At 37.5% G+C, this 21,248-nt stretch overlaps 1 protein-coding gene across 3 annotated transcripts in view; it reads left to right on the top strand.

Annotated features, from left to right (window-relative positions):
* LOC113050381 (collagen alpha-1(VII) chain-like) overlaps positions 1–21,248 on the top strand; it is a 68,322-nt gene that overhangs the window by 31,130 nt on the left and 15,944 nt on the right. For 2 of the 3 annotated variants that reach the window (XR_003276759.1, XM_026213297.1), the window contains exons 33-88: positions 43–144; positions 244–306; positions 555–590; positions 677–730; positions 872–943; positions 1,069–1,182; positions 1,604–1,630; positions 2,290–2,343; positions 2,519–2,590; positions 2,727–2,786; positions 2,871–2,906; positions 3,037–3,081; positions 3,299–3,334; positions 3,437–3,481; positions 3,574–3,609; positions 3,734–3,769; positions 3,862–3,897; positions 4,074–4,136; positions 4,385–4,444; positions 4,627–4,662; positions 4,791–4,871; positions 5,355–5,390; positions 5,475–5,519; positions 5,608–5,679; positions 6,253–6,297; positions 6,399–6,434; positions 6,540–6,581; positions 6,668–6,748; positions 6,826–6,861; positions 7,300–7,335; positions 10,611–10,691; positions 10,775–10,810; positions 10,930–11,001; positions 11,109–11,153; positions 12,323–12,358; positions 12,454–12,489; positions 13,151–13,255; positions 13,398–13,463; positions 13,697–13,732; positions 13,817–13,852; positions 13,949–13,987; positions 14,072–14,107; positions 14,186–14,308; positions 14,537–14,746; positions 14,879–14,914; positions 15,184–15,228; positions 15,346–15,459; positions 15,561–15,632; positions 15,725–15,769; positions 16,889–16,924; positions 17,592–17,627; positions 17,702–17,746; positions 17,941–17,973; positions 18,107–18,169; positions 18,512–18,547; positions 21,057–21,137. Coding sequence is in view for 2 of the 3 variants with exons in the window: in XM_026213297.1 (XP_026069082.1) it covers positions 43–144; positions 244–306; positions 555–590; positions 677–730; positions 872–943; positions 1,069–1,182; positions 1,604–1,630; positions 2,290–2,343; positions 2,519–2,590; positions 2,727–2,786; positions 2,871–2,906; positions 3,037–3,081; positions 3,299–3,334; positions 3,437–3,481; positions 3,574–3,609; positions 3,734–3,769; positions 3,862–3,897; positions 4,074–4,136; positions 4,385–4,444; positions 4,627–4,662; positions 4,791–4,871; positions 5,355–5,390; positions 5,475–5,519; positions 5,608–5,679; positions 6,253–6,297; positions 6,399–6,434; positions 6,540–6,581; positions 6,668–6,748; positions 6,826–6,861; positions 7,300–7,335; positions 10,611–10,691; positions 10,775–10,810; positions 10,930–11,001; positions 11,109–11,153; positions 12,323–12,358; positions 12,454–12,489; positions 13,151–13,255; positions 13,398–13,463; positions 13,697–13,732; positions 13,817–13,852; positions 13,949–13,987; positions 14,072–14,107; positions 14,186–14,308; positions 14,537–14,746; positions 14,879–14,914; positions 15,184–15,228; positions 15,346–15,459; positions 15,561–15,632; positions 15,725–15,769; positions 16,889–16,924; positions 17,592–17,627; positions 17,702–17,746; positions 17,941–17,973; positions 18,107–18,169; positions 18,512–18,547; positions 21,057–21,137 (3,192 nt within the window). In the remaining variant the exon portion in view is untranslated. Of the gene's footprint in view, positions 1–42; positions 145–243; positions 307–554; positions 591–676; positions 731–871; positions 944–1,068; positions 1,183–1,603; positions 1,631–2,289; positions 2,344–2,518; positions 2,591–2,726; positions 2,787–2,870; positions 2,907–3,036; positions 3,082–3,298; positions 3,335–3,436; positions 3,482–3,573; positions 3,610–3,733; positions 3,770–3,861; positions 3,898–4,073; positions 4,137–4,384; positions 4,445–4,626; positions 4,663–4,790; positions 4,872–5,354; positions 5,391–5,474; positions 5,520–5,607; positions 5,680–6,252; positions 6,298–6,398; positions 6,435–6,539; positions 6,582–6,667; positions 6,749–6,825; positions 6,862–7,299; positions 7,336–10,610; positions 10,692–10,774; positions 10,811–10,929; positions 11,002–11,108; positions 11,154–12,322; positions 12,359–12,453; positions 12,490–13,150; positions 13,256–13,397; positions 13,464–13,696; positions 13,733–13,816; positions 13,853–13,948; positions 13,988–14,071; positions 14,108–14,185; positions 14,309–14,536; positions 14,747–14,878; positions 14,915–15,183; positions 15,229–15,345; positions 15,460–15,560; positions 15,633–15,724; positions 15,770–16,531; positions 16,568–16,888; positions 16,925–17,591; positions 17,628–17,701; positions 17,747–17,940; positions 17,974–18,106; positions 18,170–18,511; positions 18,548–21,056; positions 21,138–21,248 lie in introns of all 3 variants that reach the window. The other variant, XM_026213298.1, reaches the window with a different exon arrangement.

The following is a 21,248-nucleotide window of genomic DNA, read 5'->3' as shown; positions in this document are numbered from 1 at the left end:
TATCTGAATGTCTGTCTGACTGCATGTGTGTTTTTCAAATAGGGTCGTGATGGTTTACCCGGTCGTGAGGGCCCCAGAGGGCCAGAAGGGCCACCAGGTCAACCAGGCAGTGGTCTGGAAGTGAGAGGAGAGAAAGGCGAGAGAGTAAGTGGCACTTAAGATATGTATACACACATTTGCACACAGATCAGAAATGTTGACATGCTCTCTCCTTCTCCATTTGTTTCCCTTTGACTTTTTCAGGGTTTCCCAGGATTGGATGGCAGTTCAGGTGTTCCAGGTCGTCCTGGTGCAGTTGGATTACCAGTAAGAATGAAATCATGAGTCATTTTATTAAATGGTTCTGTTAAAACAGGTATTTGTGGATATATGCACATCCATATACATAGCATAATAATCAGGCCTGGATGCACGCTAAAAACTCTTAATCTCTTAGTTTATTTTTTAATTTAATCCTCTTTAGTGCAGTGCTATTTAAAATATTAAAGCTAAAAAGATCTCATGAATTGATTTATAACATGGGTTCATTGTCTGATGAAATTCTGTTGCTTTAGGGCAGTCAGGGATTACCAGGTGTTAGAGGAGACCCTGTGAGTACTCATTAACATCCTGTACAAGCTTAGACACAAACATACACAAACTATTATTAAATATTTTGTCTTTTTTTGTTTTACAGGGAGAACCAGGCAATCTAGGCCCTCAGGGATTAAAGGGAGAGAAAGGTGAAAGGGTAAGAGTGATAATAAAATTAATCTCTAACTGCTCTACTCTACGTCTTGATTTAGCATTTTATTTGTTTAGTCACTTTTACAACATCAAGAGCTTCAATTGTTTGGTTTAAGAAATGATAGGTTTTTAATATTTACCACAGGGGGTACCTGGATCTGCTGTTGGAGGAGGTTTACCGGGCCGCAAAGGAGAGCCAGGAATCCCAGGGATCCCTGTAAGAAACACACTTTCACCTGCACAGTGACAAGAAAGAAGTTCATACTCATACAAATACTTCATGTCCTCAAGTAAACAACAGGGTTATTACATTGCCCATTTGATGTTTTTCTGTACTTTAAGGGCACTCCTGGTCGTTCAGGTGTGGATGGGGCGAAGGGAGAACCAGGTTCACGAGGTCTGCCTGGACAGGATGGTCGTCCAGGGTTGCCAGGCACTGCTGGACTTTCTATTAAGGTCGGAATCCATTGCCTTTATCACTAAAGGTGTCTGTAAATTTGCATTATGTACTCCCCTGTCCCTGGCCCTTTTTGACTGAAGGGTAGTTCACTGTGAACTTGTGGCAGTGTGGACTAAAAGGGCTGCATATTGAAGGTCTTAATGGCCATGTTGAATACCTCAACATTTATGTATATATGCATTTATGAGCTCACTTGAGGCATTGTATGAGGTAAGAGGTCAAAATAAAAATTATCTAAAACATTTGCACCGTAGTTAAATGAACCAAATAAATACCTGTCAGTACCTCAGTATCTCACCGCCTGTGTACAGTACAGGCCATATTAATAAATTAATTGTTTTCACTGTTTGAAGTTTCAGATATGTCTTCAGCCAATAATGTACCTGTCTGCTTGTGTTTCATTTCATTTTTCTGCAGGGCGAAAAAGGCAGCCCCGGTGAGAGGGTGAGTTAAAGTTAGGGAAACAACTGACAGTATAACAATAAAACAGAACAATTATTATGAAATAAGACATCAGTTGGTGTGTAAACTGCTATATTTTAGAGTAACGATGACCAAGCATGTTTAGGCTTATTCAGTAATATTAATATTAAAATAGATTTTTGGATTTTAATAAACTAAATACATTTCGATGTTATCACATGAAACATGTTTTTTTCTATTTTTCATCATATGTTTTTAAACATGCAGAAATATTATTGTATTGATTGCATGTTGATAGTCCTTAGTGTAAATTACAGGGTCTTTCATATACCTTGAACCCAGAATCCATGTAAACATCAGATGGAACATAAATTTACACTGGTAAAAAAAAAAAATGGCCTAATTTCAGAGGTCCACCACACACCACTGACATAAATGAAATGAATTCTTTTATGCACTTCAAGGGAATTTGAAAGCAATAATCCATTATTTCTTGATGTTGAGAAGGAAGTACTGTAACATTTCATTAAAAAATACTATGTTGTTTAAAGATTCAGCAAAGGCAAAGTAATCTAATGTACCATGAGAACTCTCTGGTGACATGCTAATACAATCTGTGAAGACATTCGGTCACATTTCTTGAACATAAATGTGTTCTTCTGTCTTATTCTGGTTAACAGGGTCCTCCTGGACTGGGCAGTGGGGTAGCTACTAAAGGAGATGCTGGTGAACCTGTGAGTGTCTCCATTATTCATGACAAAGTACAGTAGCAGTATAAACGGATGTTAACTTGTGTATGCAGTATATGTTTCTGTGTGAGTGCTGCTGTAAAATGGTCATGTGTGCACTTCAATGTATGTTTTTGAGTTTTTATCTCATGCTCTGAATGGTATTTGTGTGTATTTTCAGGGAAGTCCTGGACCACCTGGTCCTCAGGGCCCACGAGGGCTGACTGGACAAAAAGGAGCCAAAGGAGAATCTGTATGTTTTTTTGCCACCATTATTTTATTTTACATTGTTTGTAAGCTATTTTTTGTTTGTGTTTTGTAAAATGTGTGCATTGCTTGTCCATGAATGCATTTTCTTAGCATGGCCTGTTTGTGTGATTGTGCTGCAGGGTGAGAGTATTGAGGGTAAACCTGGCCCACAAGGAAACACAGGAGACCCTGGTGATCGGGTATAAAATGCTTTCACTAATATATTTCATGCTCACTTCAACATTCCTCCTCATTCTTCTTTTATTCATGCATTTTTGTTTCAGGGTCCACGAGGACCTCCTGGGGAAATTGGAAGTAAGGTAAAGAAAAGAAGTCAGTGTATGACTTTATTGTGGCTTGTGTCATTGAGGGACATTGAACAAACTTTCTGAATGCTTAATCTGGGAATCAGTTAATGAAGTTTTGTTGTTTATTGTTGTTTTTTTTCAGGGTGATCGAGGACAGACTGGACCACCTGGTTCAGATGGAGCCAAGGTGACTATTTGCTTATGCATGATCTAAAGCATTTCTGTATCTAGATTTCTGCTATATCCCTTGATTTCTTTAGTGTTTATCAAGGCTTATTTTGTAGCAATTTAAAATATTGCTAGGTTATGTCATTTTTAACAATGATTGTACAACAGTTTAGCTATTTAAATGAGTTTGACTAGGTTTTCATATCATCCTTTGGATGATTCTGTGTTTTTTTTAGGGAGACAGAGGCCTTCCCGGTCAGGCAGGATACAAGGTGTGTCCTGAAGCTACTTAAAACATTGATGTACAGTATATTCTTATTAGAGAGGTGTGACTAATGCTTTGCTTGTTTATGTCTGGGTTTTTTGTATGCTAGGGAGATAAAGGTTCAGCAGGCCTCCCTGGACCTCAAGGACTGAGGGTGAGTGGCTGCACGAGCCATGATAAGTCACAAGCCATGTGAAAATGCACGAGTGTGCATGCATGTTGTAAATTATTTATATGTGCCTTTAGGGATTGCCAGGGAGCAGTGGCTTTTCTGGAGAGAAGGTAAGTTAAGATTTCAGTTTAACAAACAGCATTTTTCTCAGATATCTACTTCATTTTATTTTGTGCTTGAACTGTATATGTATATTATGTATATCTTTATTTATGTATCTCTATTTGGTGTAAGGGTGCTGAGGGTGAAAAAGGGGAACCAGGAAGCTGTGTAAGATCAGAATTTTTATGTTTTCAAATTCATATGAACATTTCATTCATTTGTAATGGTCTTACTGACATTGTTCACTATGGCTTTTTTAGGACTGTCAAGGTTCATTTGGGAAGAAAGGAGAGCGGGTATGACTTTTGAGAACAATGCAGAGACTATTTCAGATAACAGTATTTCTGTTTTATTCTTATGTTAAGTCCTTTTCAGTATTGACATTCAAATTGTACAGACCCACTCAAATCTGTTTTTTTTTCTGCTGAGGTTCCATTCAAACCTATTTTAACTCTTCTTTTTCTTCCTTTAGGGTGAAAGGGGCCTTGCAGGTCCTGATGGTGCTAAAGGTGATGCAGGACCAAAAGGGGAAAGGGTGAGTGAATGAGTTTTGTGAATGAATGATGGTGTCCATCTGGGAAATGTCTCGGATGAGATAGTGAGGACATTTTAAAATGGAAATTACACTTATTTTGACATTGAGTTTACTTACGGTGATCACACATACTTGTTAAATAAAGGTTTTTATTTTTATTATTATTATTAATAATAATAATAATTCATTTCAAGGTACATCTGAAATTGTGAAACTGTATGATTGGACCTTTCTAATCTATCCCACAGGGTGCCCCTGGAGCAGGAGAGCCTGGCCAACCTGGACCTAAAGGGGACCAAGGTGATCGGGTAAGTTTGTCTTCATGATAATCTAGATTTGCATTTCCATGGAAATGCTAGTGTTTCTAATACAGTAATAATATTAAGGTAAAGCTTCAATTTTAGGCTTTGGTTCTGCATAACTGATACACAGAATCACCTGCTGTTGCAGTAGTCTTTATATTTAACATACTGCTTGTTTATTTAAACAGGGTCTCACTGGATTGTCTGGAAAACCTGGTTTGAAGGTAAAGTAAACACACAAAAAAAGTGTCTCTCGTTCAAGTGGCTTCAGAGCATATGTTCATGGAAATGACGCATTGGTCTGAAGAAGTTGTCATACATTACACTCTCTCTTTTCTTTATGCGACTCTAGGGCAGTCAAGGTGACTCAGGAGAGAGAGGGGAGACAGGGAATCCTGGTCCACAGGGGCCCATGGGTCCCAGAGGGAAAGATGTGAGAGTTGCACCCATTTATACATGAACACAGGCCTCTACTAAAAGCTGCTTCTTACAACTTCATCTGCAACTAATGCTCATCGTCTTAACTTTTTTGTTAGGGATAAGTGTCTATGATACATCACCCTTAGCATATCAGGTGTTTTTCGAAAGTTACTACTCTTTATATTTTAGCCTTATAAATAATCTGCTTTGGTAATGAGATTCATTCAATGCTTTTTTAACATTTAACTCCTTCTTTCTTTTATTCTAACATCTTCCTTTCTCACCGAAGTAACAAGTAGTCAAGGTAATGGGTATATTTCTTCCTTGTCTTTAGTTCTGCTCCACACTTCCTTTAAGCTACTGTATTTGCTTTGGTGGCTTCTGAAATATGGAATTGTATTGTCATTCTTGACACTGTAATTGTTTTTTATTGAATAATTAACAGAAATAATATGGCTGATGGTAGGAAGACTGTTGTGTTATTTTGTTTTTTTAGGGACTAAAAGGAGACAAAGGAGAGGACGGCACTGCAGTGAGTTTTTTTTTTTTTCAGCATTCCTGTATTTGTGAGTTTGTTTGTTTTGTATGTAATATTTCTCCGTTTCTCTTGTCTCAGGGTGAATCAGGGTTGCCGGGTAAATCAGGGGAGAGAGGTTTAAGAGTGAGTTCACAGATTTGTTATCGGATTCTGCGAATCGTTGTAGTTTGTATTCCCGCTACATCCTAACAGTGGTCTTTTAATATTTCAGGGACTGCCAGGTCAACCAGGTCAACCTGGGATAAAAGGAGACACGGGTGATCCGGGGGAAGATGGACGAAATGTAAGACATATATCATCCTAAATGTTTTTCAGCAGAATTAAGGCATGGTCATGCCTAACTAAATATTTGTAAAAAATTATTTTTAAGCCAGAATTATTTATACTGAATTATTTTTATTTTCTTATTGAAAATAAATTTATGAAAGAATAAATGAAAACTATGTTAACACAAAGTAAAGTACACCATTAAAGCACAAGAAATAGGAATATTCATAGAATAGATATTAGATTAATAGTGAAAAGGGAATTTTAATAGATTCCCATTTTGCCAGCAAATATAATTTCGGTTACACTTTAGAATAAAGTTCCACTAGTTAATGTTAGTTAATGTACAGTATAACAAACCATGACCAGTACATTTATTACAGTATTTATTAATCTTTTTCATTGTTAGTTCATGTTTGTTCACAGTGCATCAACTAATGTTAACAAGCACAACTTTTGATTTGAATAATCCATTAGTAAATGTTTCAATTAACATAAACTAAGATTAATAAATGCTGTAGAGGTATTGTTCATTTTTAGTTCATGTCAACTAAAGTAGTCAACTAATGTTATGTGATGTTCTTCGCAGGGTACCCCAGGTCCCACCGGACCAAGAGGCTCAAAGGGAGAGCAGGTGAAATATCAGAAGCTTCTCACTCAGCACATGTTTGGATCTCTACACAAACATTGAAACATTGAAAGTGTCATCTAACATCTTTATTACGGTAATTATAGGGAATACAAGGTCCCCCTGGGCCACCTGGAGATGTGGTATGTTTTAAAATCATTATCGTCTCACTGCACTTTTTTCTACACCCCTGTTTATTTAAATAACCTGCTGTTTTTTAAACCTTTTAAATTTGTTCGTTCTGTTAGACAGCTGGAGAGAAACAGCTGAAAGGTGACAGAGGAGAAAAGGTACAGTAAAATATTTGTAGTCTTTAAAATCTGTCTATCATGTGTATTCTGGTTTTGTCTCTGTGATGCTCTTGTTCTAACACTAGGGAGATGCAGGTGACCCAGGGGAACACGGGGGTAAAGGTCAAAAGGGTGAAGCAGGCGCATCAGGCTCACCGGGACCAAGCGTAAGTCAGTATGGTGATCAGACAGTATGTGTAATTGAGAGTAATGTGATTTGTATCGTAACCTATTTGTTGTTTAGGGTCCTGAGGGGCCGCGTGGGGTACCTGGAGCCAGAGTAAGAACCTCTTACTGCTTTTGTGCCTTTTATCTGTTTAGACATTTCTTTGATCTTTGTGTATGTGTGTAAGTCTCTATGGCCGCATACACACTGACTCTAAATGTGATGATACACGGGGCAACTTTTTGAGCAGTGTTGCAGTGGGCAACCAGGTGAGACACAGGGCCCACAACTGATCTAAAGTATCCAGATACAAATTTGTTGCCCGTTCTCAATGGGAAAGTGCCCAAGCAGCATTGCCCCATGTATCATCACCTTAAATATGGTGATATACAATACTTTATCCCATTCAAACACAAAGTTATTTAGGACATTGGCAACCATATGATGCAACTGAATTCATTCTAAAAATTCAGATAACTGATTTTAAATTTTCAGAAATCATTACTTTTAATAGGAGATTGTACAACTCATTCTGCTTTCTGTTTCTTCTAGGGTGACCCAGGGGATAGGGGCAGTCCAGGAGACAAGGTAAAAGAGACAGTTTTATATATGGATGGAATTTTTTAGGCACCTTACAATTTGATTACATTTTGATTCAGGAAATCATGATTAAACAATAGTAATAAACAAAAAGGGTCTTTCCAACATATGTCGAAGCTTTGGGTTGTTTAAAGGGATAATTCACCCAAAAATGAAAATTAGCCCATGATTTACTCACTCTCAAGGCATACTGTGTATATGGAAGGAATGGCCGCTTTTAAAATACTGCTTCATGAAGCTTAGAAATCTCTGTGAATCATTGTTTCGAAAGTGGTTAGGAGCGCATATAAAAATGCCAAAGTCAACGTGATTTCAGTAAACAAGGCTTTATTACATTATAACTGTTTTCGAAACATTTAAAGTGCCCCTATATAATGCCATTTTTAAGGTTGTTAATATTGTTTTATGAGTCTCCTAAAACAGATTTACATGCATGCGAGGTCAAAAAAACGTCAGTTTTCTCAGAAAATAAATAAAAATTGTGATTTTGCCTCATTTCAAAATTATTTATAAACGACTCGTGCGAAGCAGTTCAAAGAATCAATCTCTGTATATCCCTCCTTTCTGTGAGCCCTTACTGCTATGATTGGTCAGAGGGCACAGTCCTTTGTGATTGGTCAAGAGCCCTAGAGAGATTGGATCTGGATTGGTCTACCACGTACAGTGCGTGTCAGAAACAAAGCCCTGGAGACTTGTCAATATATAGAAAAGAACAAGTTAAACAGGTTTGTGGTAAATATGAGATGTGATAAAACAAATTTACTCTCACAGCGAAGGATACAGCGTCTTCTCAAAATTATGTTAACAATGGAAACTTTACAGTGTTTGTGGGCAAGCAAGTTGGCGATGTAAAACATGGGCGGACATTATGCGAATGTATTAATTCGTGACGTAGAGCCGTAACAGAATAAGATTCAAATTCCTGACTTTTTTTGACAGACAATAACTTTATTGTGCACTGTCAGCTTTACAACTTTGCAGATGGTTTATGTTCACATAAAGCTACATGACACACTGCATTAATAGTTCACCTTGGGGGGTGGGGGATGATGCGAGTTTACTGAGATTGCCATGCATCGGTGAGCCACTGCATCAGCGTATATGGTAATATGATGTTGGATCAGTTTGATCTATTTGTAGACATTTAATGAGACATTTGTGTAATTAAGGATGAGGTTGCTAATAGTCTCTTACTGGCCTGTTTAGACAAGCTCTCCACAAAACAAACAAAATAAGCCCTTGCAAATTAATAATTATTTTAAAGACGCATATTTTACAGACATTTCATTTTTAATGGTATTTTATTATTTTGATTCATTTCATGCATTTTCACTGGGTTTGTAAAAGCTGTTTTTATGCATGTTTTGGCCTGAGTTTTTGTTGCATTTACACAGTTTTGACCAGCTAGCATCCCCTGCATGTGGTGTTCCGAGCATTTCGAAACAGTTTCTCCCATCACTAGTATTTCAGATGAATCCAATTGGAGTGATATATAAAATTGTCCTGGCTCTTCCAAGCTTTATAATGGCAGTAGATGGGCATTTCTGTTCAACAGTTCAAAAGAAGTCCAGTAAAGTTAATATAACTCCAATTGGATTCGTCTGAAAGAAGAAAGTCATATACACATAGAATTTCTTGAGGGTGAGTAAATCATGGGCTGATTTTCATTTTTGGGTGAACTATCCCTTTAAGTGTTTTCTGTTAGAATTGACAGACATGAACAGGCCGTTGTTCCTCCAGCTCCAGATAGACACATTATACATGGTTTTTAAATGTCATGTTTTATCAAATTTTATTTTGAGTGTGGCAATTTTTATTTTTATTTTCTCAAAATAGTGGAAAAACAGTCATATTTTGAAATATTTTTACAATTTAAAATAACAGTTTTCTATTTTATTTTATTTTAAAATGTAATTTGTTCTTGTGATGGCAAAGCTAAATTTTCAGGAGCCATTACTCCAGTCTTTCATGTCACATCAAGTATCAGAAATCATGAAATTATATGCTGATTTGGTGCTCAAAAATATTTTTTATTACTATCAATGTTGGAAACAATTGTGCTGCCTCATATTTTTGTCGAAACTTGTTATACATTTTTTTCAGCAAAGAAAAGAAAGTTCAGAAGAACATCTTTTATTTGAAACATCATTATTTTTGTGTCAATATTTACTGTCACATTTGATCATTTTAATGCATCCTTGCTAAATAAAAAATATCATACCCCAAACATTTGAACGATAGTGCATAGTGCGTATTGTATTTTTTTAATGTAAAGCAAGTGCCAAGTAGACGTAACCTGCAATGAATTTTGTAGAAAGAGAAATTAATTAAATTGAAATCATTTGATTAAAAAGGATTGTGATGTCTGAACAAGGAACTGAACACCTTGCTTCAGCCATGCAATGTTTACCGTCAATTACTGTTTGAATGAGGCATCTATAAAGTAAGTTGCTTCCTTAAATATTTCTTCAAAAACAGGTGTAAGCACCCCTGCAAAAATCATTCTATTTTAGAGTGCAGCAATGACAATATTTTGAAAAGTGAGTGTCATACAGTGGTAGACAGCTGAAAATAGGCTGAAATGGTAAAACTGGCTGCAGTAATCAGTGTAAAGTATAAATATAACTGCTTAGTCATGGATCTCACTATACTGCAGAAGCTGTGACAAACTTCATTATGTCAGGTTTTAGCTCTTGGGGTTTTTATATAGCAGGTCTCACTAGCGTTGCAATTATTTGGTATTGTCTGTCTGCTAGACTGTTTAATCTTTGTCTAACTTTTGTGCTACAGAACTGAAACAAGGTTATGTTCCATAGTGGGATGAAATGAGAAAACAAGATCTCACTGATGTCTCGAGGAATATTGTAAACCATGTTGTTGCTTTCTTCCTGTCAGAGAGATGTATAGCTAATTAATTTGTGTCATACCCTTGTGGCATATAAAGTACTTGTACCAGTCCTCGTCTAATTTAGGTTTTTAGACTGGCTTCACTGATTTTATTACATGAATTAAGCTGAAGACTGCTGCTTTTGGCATGCATGTGTGTGATGCTTTCAGAAAGGTGTTATTAGTGACAAAGACTGGATCTGTCAGTCAACCCATTAAAATTCATTTATTCAAGTTGGTGATGACCCATTGCTGAGAAAATTTTAATAGATTTTGATAGACAGTGATGTTGATTGTTTTGTGTGTATTTACAGTATATGTGTTCCACAGACTAGTCAATATTGATTGTTTCTGTATATGTGTGGATGCGTGTGCAGGGAGAAAGAGGAGTGGCTGGACTGGATGGACGACCCGGTCAGGATGGGAAACCTGGGCCACCTGGAGCTCCTGGATTACGGGTCAGATAACTTCAATCCTCACATCAGCTGCCTATTATAGGATCTTCGATCAATCTGAATCCTTAATATTTTTGGTTTTGTAGGGTGACCCAGGAAAACAAGGGGATCCTGGAAGAGATGTGAGTACTCCTGTCCCTCCGTATGTCAGATCATCTGTTTGTTGCATCATGATGTTGCCTCTGTTTTCTGTAACAAATCAATCCAGTTTTTAATCTGTTTAACATTTGCTGTTTCCTAGGGCTTGGCGGGACTAAGAGGGTCTCAGGGGCCTCCAGGACCAGCTGGTCCCCCAGGAGCTAATGGCACACCTGTGAGTAATATCACAGCTTAATCTGTGAAAATCATTTATCCATGCAAATTCCCATACTGGAGCATAAGCACATTATCACATTAAAACAATGTTATGCTTTATTTCAGGGCAAAGGAGGGGAGGATGGGAAACCAGGACTGCCTGGAAAACCTGTAAGTAACGCTGTAATCTTAATGAAAACCCAACATGCTTTCAGGAACATTTGTATCTACTGTAAATGTAAAATATTCTGACATGTTGATATATTCAACAACTCGACCCTGTGACTTTTTATTAATGGTCAGAATTTCCTTCTTTTTTGTCTCCAGCTGATCACATGCCTGTGTAATCTCAGTAGTATGTGTTAATTTCCAAGCCAGCACTTGGTCCTTTAAATCCTGAGGCTTTTTTATATTTATTTTATTTTTGATCAAGGTTCAATCTAGAATGCAGCAAGCAAACTCTCGTTTCAGTTTAGCAACCACACCACAGTCCTTGTACTCCATAAATGAGATGATTAAAGGTGCTGTATGTAGGATTGACACCGAGTGACTGAACTAAGTATTACAGTCCAATTTCAAAATATTGGACAGGGTTTTTTTCATCCGGCCCCTCCTCTTCAGACTTGACACACATGCAGGTTGCCAGATTGACGACACAAACTGGAAACTTGATGAATTAAATTAAATGCGTTGTGTTTTCGTCCAACTGGCAACCCAGGTTGCCGAAATAAAATTGGGTAAACTGGCAGTGGGCAGGATTCACAAACCAAAACAAGAGACCGACATTCCAGCCCAGAAAGCACATTTTCAAAGGGGAATAACTGACTGTAGCATTGTTTTTAAGATAAACAAGTATGTTAATTTAGCATGTTTCTTAAGTATCTGCAAATATATTGTGGTATTTGTATGCTTTAGTAGAGTCAAAATCTTACATACAGCACCTTTAAATCCTGCTGATAATAAATCACCCCCTTAGTAGCCTAATGAGCTTTCAGTGGGAGGTAACTCTGACCAAAAAATGCTTTGTAGTTAAAATATGTGAGGAGTTTCAGTCAGCTGTGTACTTATATTTGGTTAACTTGACTCATATAGATTATGCCATGGAGCAGAGCTTACACAAAGCCTGCTCGTCCTGCAGTTTCTTCTTATTTACTGATCACAGCCCCGAACCAGCTGTGTTAATTGTAGGAGCTATATCATATATATGTAATATGAGGCTGCATGAAAAATAGAAGAGAAATTACTGCTAGAATGAGTTGTGAGTCTTGATTACAGAAATTATGAAAATGTGCCTAGTTTCAGATGTCTGTGTTTAATGCCTCATTTTCTATCTTTTTCAGGGTGAGGATGGCGTGCCAGGAGAAGATGGTCGAAAGGTAATAAAACACCTATAGGTGAAATCTTGTTTATGATTACATTGTAATTTTTGATAATTAGCCTCTGATCGAATCTGGTTATGCCTTCTTTGCAGGGAGATAAAGGAGAACCAGGGCCCACTGGAAGAGATGTGAGTCTCTTTGTTTTTATCTTCCTAAATCATCCTGTTCTCACTCTCTTTCTGCCTTTCACAGCACAAGACAAGTCCATCACAGCTTATCATACTCCGTACTACATAACACTTTCAAAATGTACATTTTAAGGCTTACGGAAAATGTTATTTTTACCATTTTGTGAATTTTATTCACTACATGGCATCAAAGGTAAGCATGTACTGTAGCTTATAAAGACTGGTAAATGCTTTTCTTGTATGTTCTGTCTGTTTCATTTTGTACTCCTTGCCTGTTCCCTGGTTTTTTTCTTAGTGTGATTTGTGGCCACATTTGACTCAGTGTACTCAGATTTTGTTGTTTTCTGTGATTCGGTCCATGTCATTATATCTTTATGTCTCACACAGCTAATTTTCCCATCAGCACAAATCAGATTTGTTGTTAAATGGGTGTTTTCAATCATAGAAACCTTTCGCAAACATACACAAACACAGTCACCCACATTTTAAATGCATGGATGCTCTTCTTTCTGTGCTTGATGCTGTGTGCAGTCAGTAATTAAGAAACTCTTCACTGATGAGTTTATTTGATGTGCAAATTTATGCCCATTAATTAAGAAATTAATTTGTATCATGGTTATTTCTCTCATCTCCCTCTCTCTTTCTGTTTATCGCTCCTCAGGGTCGAGATGGGTTGAAAGGTGATCAGGGAATTGCAGGACTTATTGGCCCTCAAGGTCCCACTGGACCACCTGGAGTTCCTGGAAATGTCGGACCACCCGGACCTGTGTGTTTGTGCATATGTTTGATTTTAAACAAACTACTCTGCTACTCTATTAATCACATAATAATTCTGGAGGGTGATTAATTAATGCAAAGAGCTGTATATCTCAATCTTTCCGGGTGTTTTTTTTTTTTTTTTTTGTCAGGTGGTGTATGTTAAAGGTGAGCCAGCAACAGCTATTCCAGGCCCCCAGGGACCTCAAGGAGCCCCTGTAAGTAACATATCCCACCTCTGGCTCTACAGCAGTAGAAGTCAGTTGTCAGAGACCATGTATTTAAAAAAAAAAAAAAAGCAACCACTACATTTTCTTCTGAAGTTGGGAAAATCTATTTAGTTATATAATAGCCTAAATACATATATTTAATCCCCGATTGAATGAAATGCATACAAAATGAGAACAGCTATGTATTGTATAATTTATATGTATTACTTTTTATCAATCAGGGTGTACCTGGAGTCCCAGGTGATGCTGGACCAAGAGTAAGTTTGTGCGTGTGTGTGTAAATATGTTGTGTTTTTTTAGATATCATTACGCATGATGTTGTCATAATGTGACCTTTGTAGGGGGAGAGAGGTCTGCCAGGCTTGAAAGGAGATGCGGTGAGTGTATTTTTACCAATGTGTCTTTTAGTGGTCACTGCTCTCAGAGCTGACACAAGGCAGTTTTCAGCATAATTCAACTCTTTTGATTGACAGGGAGATCCAGGAGAGGATGGCAAACCAGGAACTGTAGTGGTGAGGAAAACGCTTACGCACACAAAGCCACACATGCGTGGCTGGCAAGATGATTAATGTTGTTTTCCCCCTGTTTTGTCGTAGGATGTGAAGAGAGCTTTGTCAGAATTTGGCATTGAGGTACTGAGAAATTTATCATTAATATTTACAGAGTTTGTAGGTAGATGTAAATGTCACTCTCTCTCCTATTCTTTGGAGGTCAGAGAACTGAAACTATTAGTTGATGACGGAAGCAATCTGGTATCAAAGTTGAGTGAATTGACAGAAGGAAAGAGGGGCGAAAAAGGAGATGTCGGACCTAGAGGACCTCCAGGAACTGATGTGAGTTAAAAAGTGGTGTCTGGTTGTTGAATAGTTGGATGAATAGTGTGTCACGATGCCTTTTGCAATGAAAATCATGCAAAAACTTATTGGGCGCTGACCATGGTGCTGAAATGTATTTCTGGTTTGAAAACATGCAGCAACTCTATGTATTTCCTCACTGTCTCATCCTCTCTTCTTTTTCATTTTTTAAACCTAGTTTTCTCTTCCTTGCATACTGGCTTTCAGGGTGCACGAGGTCTTCCGGGTGAACGAGGTGTCAAAGGAGAGCAGGGTGAGAAAGGGCCTCCTGGGCCACAGGGTCCTCCAGGCAGAGCAATTGGAGAAAGAGGCCCAGAAGGTCCACCAGGAAAGGCAGGTGAACCCGGAAAGCCAGGAATACCAGGAGTACCAGGACGAGCTGGTGAACTTGGAGAAGCTGGCAGACCTGGGGACAAGGTAAAGAGAAGAAGAGCATTGGTATTTTGTTACTATTTTTTTTTTTACGTCTTTTATGAGATACAGAGCTGATCAAAGAAAACACTTTAAATAAAGTTATTTAAAATAAAGTTATTTATTGTTTTGTTGCAGGGGGAGAAGGGGGAGAAAGGGGACAGAGGGCCATCTGTAAGTACCATTACTATAATTCATGCATGTTCATTTAAGGCCTAAAATGAAATTTGCCATACTTGCTATTGGCAGTTGAATAAAAAAAAAAAAAAGCAAATTAATTAATTAATAAGTAAAATATGTATTTAGTTGCCAGTGCATTTTCTTTAATAATATATATGTATGAATTAACATTTCCGCCCAGAAAAATGTGATCGCTTTTGGTGCTTTGTGTATGTACAAACCCTACTTTCTTGTTTTCATTTGGAATAAATCTTCATTTTTAGGGTCCAGCTGGATTGCCTGGCCTAGGGGGGCCTCCAGGACCAAAGGTAAAACAAAATGAAGCTCACATTTGTAGTACACTAGTGAAATTGTGAAAATTGAATGTTGTCAGTTTTGTTTGTAATAACATATTGAGCATGTGTGTGTTTATTTTTTTTTCTAAGGGGGATTCTGTCTCCGCTCAGAGTGGTTTGCCTGGTCCAAAGGGTCTTCCAGGCCTCCAAGGTATCAGAGGAGAGCCTGGTCCAGTAGGACCTCCTGGACCTACAGGAGAGAGGGTGAGGGTGGAGTTTCTAAAAAATATATATGTGGCAGCATGCTACCTCATAGGTTTGTGACCTTAGATGACAGTCTGATCTGTGATTTGTCCCTCTCTCAGGGCTACACAGGTCCTCGTGGGGAAAAGGGAGAAAGAGGAGGTAGTGGAGAAAGTGGAAAAGATGGCTTCCCAGTGAGTAAACCCTAACAATGGCCTTAACTGACAATAGAGCTTTGTCTCTATTTATTTAATTTTACAATAAAACTGTGGTACTTTTATCTTAGGGAAGTCCAGGAGAGCCAGGAAAACCAGGGCCAGATGGGAAGCCGGTGAGAAACAAATTCCAGTGGCTATGTTGCCAGTTTATTAATAAAATGAATTTGAATTGCTCTATGTCTAATTAATGTCAATGTTTTTCTTTGATGTGTGCTAAAGCTCATATTATTAGATAGATACACCAAATATTAAACATTGGTGTGTAACTTATCCCACACCAATTGTAGATAGTTGTGAAAAATTGTGCTGTTACTTTTTCAAGTGATGTGTCTGGTGGACGATATAACAGACAAACACAAACTGAATATGTAACTAATACTGAGGGACCTGACACTTATCTGTGTACCAGAATATCATTAACCCTACCACCCTACCAACCAGAACACCCTAACAACCACTCAAGATGCCATGCCAACTGCATATTAATGTCCTTAGCTCAGGCAATCATCACCTTCCGATGATGCCTTATGCATTCCTATTATATAATTCCTTTTTTATAACAGTCATGCACATTGGTCTACTGTAATTATGACAAACTATGGTAAGATTACCAGAGAACGGTGAGTCCAACAAAATCTCTTGCTCTAATTTGAAAGTTTGGTAATGTTTTGTTAATTCTGCCAAACTTTTTAGACCAGACTGCGTTTCATCACTTACTGTGATAGATTAATCAATTATATAGTATTTTAGTAGCCATACAGTATGAAAACACACTGTCACTCATGAAATGGAAATGAAAAGAGAGTTTAGCATTAGTGGAGAAGAGGAGAGTTTTGACTCTCACTCACACAATTATTTATTCTCCTCTGGAGCAGGGTTTGAAGGGACCGGCCGGTCCACCAGGCCTACCTGTGAGTAACAGCATTCCAACACAGCAGCCTTTCTTGGGCTTGCCAATGTAGGAAAGTCTGGGGATTTGATACGAGTACTAGGCCTTGCTGTGAGCACTAGCTGACTTCCTTTGCCTGAGGCTCCATAGATAAAGACACAGAAGTAACAAATTCAGCTCCTCTTCTATCCGCTAACCAACCTGTCTCCTCTTTTCCTCCTCCACTCCTTTTTGTAATCCCACTCCCTTCAACTTCTAATTCTACTCCACTTCAAATTTGGACCATCACACCCCTGCTCTCTCTACACCTCCTGTCCCTCCATCCCTTCCTTCCTCTCTCTAGGGCTTGCCTGGGTTCCCAGGAGTGCTGGGCAGACCGGTAGGTTTTCTTTGGCTGAGATTGTAGGCTGCTTTGCTAATATTGGGAAAGGGGCATTCCTCGTCTCTGTAGTTTGTTATTGTGTATTGGTGCATTTATGTATGTCTGTTAGATACTTGAGTGTGCTTGGAAGTATATTTTATGTTTTATGTCTCTGTGAGCAATTTTAATATTTAATTTTATACACTACCGTTCAACAGTTTTGGGTCAGTAAGTTTTTTTTTTTTTTTTTTTGAAAGAAAGAAATAATACTTTTAATTGGAAGAATAAGTTGTTCAAAAGTGACAATAAATACATTTAATATATTGCCAATATATACTGGAAAATGTAGGTTTCAAATCACATGAATATTTTTTTTTTAAATATAGTAAAATAGAAAACTATTTAAAATATTTTAAATTGTAATAGTATTCACAATATTAATGTATTTTTGATCAGAATGCAGCCTTGGTAAGCATAAGAAACTTGTTTCAAAAATATTTCACAAATCTTACCAACCCCAAACTTTGGAACAGTGTTTGTGTCTAATGTTTGTACAGTCTTTGTCAAAAGTACAGTATACAGTATGTCTGTCTGTTTAGAGCTTGTGTATGCTGTTTATATGTGCATGTGTGTTTTATATTTGTGTCGGCCTGCTATTCATATCAAATGTGTGTATTTTGCACAGGGGAATCCAGGAGAACCAGGAATAAGAGGACCAACTGTACGTATATATTTAGTTAAATGTACATACTAAAATTTAAAATCTTTTTTCTAACCTTTGGTTTGATCTTTCAGGGACCGATGGGTGGAAATGGACCCCCAGGGGCTCCTGGTGTGAAGGTTAATGCTGCATTTTATGACATGGATCAAATAATTGTATTAATTAGCAGTCATATTTAATCAATAATAACAGCATGAACCATACTGGATATTTTGTCCCTGTCTGTGTCCTGATATCCTCAGCTTTGGTATTGCAGATACAAATAACATAAAATGTGTGTTTAAATGTACACATGTTTATGTGTCATGTTTAGGGTGACCAAGGAGAACCAGGCATTGGAGTTCAAGTAAGTTTTCCAGCTGAGTAGCAATGAACACATTCCTTTAGGCGATTTGATACACAGCAATGTGTTTTTGGAGTTACATAACTAACCCACCAGAGTTTACTCACTCTTCAATCTTTTCCCTTCATTCTTCAAGGGTTCTCCTGGACCTCAGGGCAACAGAGGGTTACCTGGACCTACAGGCACTCCAGGAGCAATAGTAAGATAAAAATGCAATATTGGAGTCATTTCAACAGCTCAGAGGAGTTTGAACTCTGTCTCTCCACAGAGGTTATTAGACAATCTCTGCAGCTTCAGCTTAGAGCCTCTTCACATGCTCTATTTCTCTGTGCCTTATTTATCCTTAACTCTTATAGTCTTCAGTTTGCCCTTGCACTTTAGAAAACAACATGTTTTTCCTCCTTTGCATAAGCCTATTTCAGCACTTAAATATCAGTGTACTGTTCAATTCGAGTTTTACATATGCATCTTGTTCTTATAGATAAGGGTGATTTATATTTATCTGAGTAGGGATGAATGCAGCACTTTGTAATGTTTGCAGGGACCACAAGGACCTCCAGGACTTCCAGGACAAGTGGTGAGTAAACAAATATACCAGACCAACATATATTACAGAACATTTCAAATTAAGAAAAATCCTCTATTACAATTTTCCCTCTTCAAATAATTGGTCAAATGGTGGAGGAGGGGCAATGCATGCACAGTGCAGTCAAAAAAATTTTCTTTGAGCTGCAAGAAAGATTGAAACTCGACCACAATTAACTTTCTCGGATGGACACACTTGGTCTCGGTTGGACGTTTGGAGCTGTTTCAGGCACTATCCAATTTTGATATCGTGATACATGTATCGCTGGATCGGCATCATATTTTGAGATACTTTGCAATAGACCTACTGTAGTTTATGAAGTGACTGAGAACAGTCTTTGTTCTCCTGTTCTCTCGCTAACAAATATACATACATATGTTTAATAAGATATATGTATAGTATAGCTTTTTTATTTTATATACAGCCTAAATATGAATACAAAAATCATAACTCACATTTTCTGCATTTTTAGAATTAAAGAAAATAATATATACATATGTGTGTATGCTGTTTATACATTATACTCATATTTAGAGCATGCATAAACCTACTTAAGTATACAAACCTGATTCCAAAAAGTTGGGAATGGAATAATTTACAAATCTCACAAACTTATATTTTATTCACAATAGAATATAGAAAACATATCAAATGTTGAAAGTGAGACATTTGTGATATGTCATTTTGGATTTCATGAGAGCTACACATTTCAAAAAAGTTGGGACATGTAGCAATAAGAGGCCGGAAAAGTTAAATGTACATATAAGGAACAGCTGGAGGACCAATTTGCAACTGATTAGGTGAATTGGCAACATGATTGGGTATAAAAAGATCCGCTCAGACTGGCAGTGTCTCTCAGAAGTCAAGATGGGAAGAGGATCACCAATTTCCCCAATGCTGCGGTGAAAAATACTGGAACAATATCAGAAAGGAGTATCTCAGAGAAAAATTTGTTATCATCATCTACAGTGCATAATATCATCCAAAGATTCAGAGAATCTGGAACAATTTCTGTGTGTAAGGGTCGAGGCCAGAAAACCATACTGGATGCCTGTGATCTTCGGGCCCTTAAATGGCACTGCATCACATACAGGAAAGCTACTGTAATGGAAATCACAACATGGGCTCAGGAATATTTTCAGAAAACATTGTCGGTGAACACAATCCACCGTGACATTCGCCGTTGCCGCGTAAAACTCTATAGGTCAAAAAAGAAGCCATATCTAAACATGATCCAGAAGCGCATGCATTTTGTCTGAGGCAAGGCTCATTTAAAATGGACTGTGGCAATGTGGAAAACTGTTCTGTGGTCAGACGAATAAAAATTTGAAGTTCTTTTTGGAAAACTGGGATGCCATGTCCTCCAGACTAAAGTGGACAAGGACAACCCAAGGTGTTATCAGTGCTCAGTTCAGAAGCCTGAATCTCTGATGGTACGGGGTTGCATGAGTGCGTGTGGCATGGGCAGCTTACACATCTGGAAAGGCACCATCAATGCTGAAAGGTATATCCAAGAACAACATATGCTCCCACCCAGATGTCGTCTCTTTCAGTTTTGTTCCAACATGGCAATGCCAGACCACATACTGCATCAATTACATTTACATCATGGTTGCGTAAAATAAGGATCTGGGTACTGAAATAGCCAGCCTGGAGTCCAGATCTTTCACCCATAGAAAACATGGCCTTGTCCCAACTTTTTTGAGTTGTGTTGATGCCATGAAATTTAAAATCAGCTTATTTTTTCCCTTAAAATGAAACATTTTCTCAGTTTAAACATTTGAAATGTCATCTATGTTGTATTCTGAATAAGATATTGAAATTTGAAACTTTCACTTCATTGCATTCTGTTTTTATTCAGTGTCCCAACTTTTTTGGAATCGGGTTTGTATTTTTATTTTGAAATTTCAGTCATCAATTGATTAATTGTGAAAATATTTTTCTATTATTTAATTAGCAATCTAGTCAAAAATGACAGCCTAATGAAGATTAGCTTGCAAATGTTCTAGTTCCAAAAATTGTAATTTGTGATTTTGTAATGTATTCAGTTGCACTCAAAAAAAAAAATTCAGTATAGAATAATGTTCACATAATACATCAACAGATTTATGTTCTCAAAATTATGTTTTTATCAGAATATAGATTTTTTTTACTCTGTTTTTGTTAAATCTTTTTTATAAACTAAACATAATGCTTATATATAATGTATAATAAACTAACCCTGACAGCTGTTTCTAGCAACAAATATTAACATTAGTATATGATTCAAACAATAAGGGAAAAAGGAAAAGGAAAGCTAAGGAGTAAGAATGTAAGTATCCTGCTACTGTGTCTGTAAGATTAATCAATTACCATACACAGAAATTGATCTGATTTGTTTCTTTAGCATGTTTGTGTTGGTGATAAGTGATAATGAAAACTGTTGTTTGTTCACTCATTGTGACTGTGAGGCCTGGCACTTTGAGTAACAAGGTTATCTTTAACATGATGGCATAAACAGGGAGAGGGGGGCAAGCCTGGGGTCCCAGGGAGAGACGGTGTTCCAGGGAAAGATGGCCTGCCAGGGTTACCTGGGAAACTGGTGAGTGATCAGATGATCTTGACATTTACCAAGACATATACGCAATAATTTCATGATCTTCTGCACCTTTTTTTCATTTTCTCTATGCTTCTTTCTTTTTCTCCCCACTTA

The sequence above is a fragment of the Carassius auratus genome, chromosome 31 (genome assembly GCF_003368295.1).
Source record: "Carassius auratus strain Wakin chromosome 31, ASM336829v1, whole genome shotgun sequence".
Classification (NCBI taxonomy): domain Eukaryota; kingdom Metazoa; phylum Chordata; class Actinopteri; order Cypriniformes; family Cyprinidae; genus Carassius; species Carassius auratus.
This window is presented reverse-complemented; position numbering and strand designations above follow the sequence as displayed.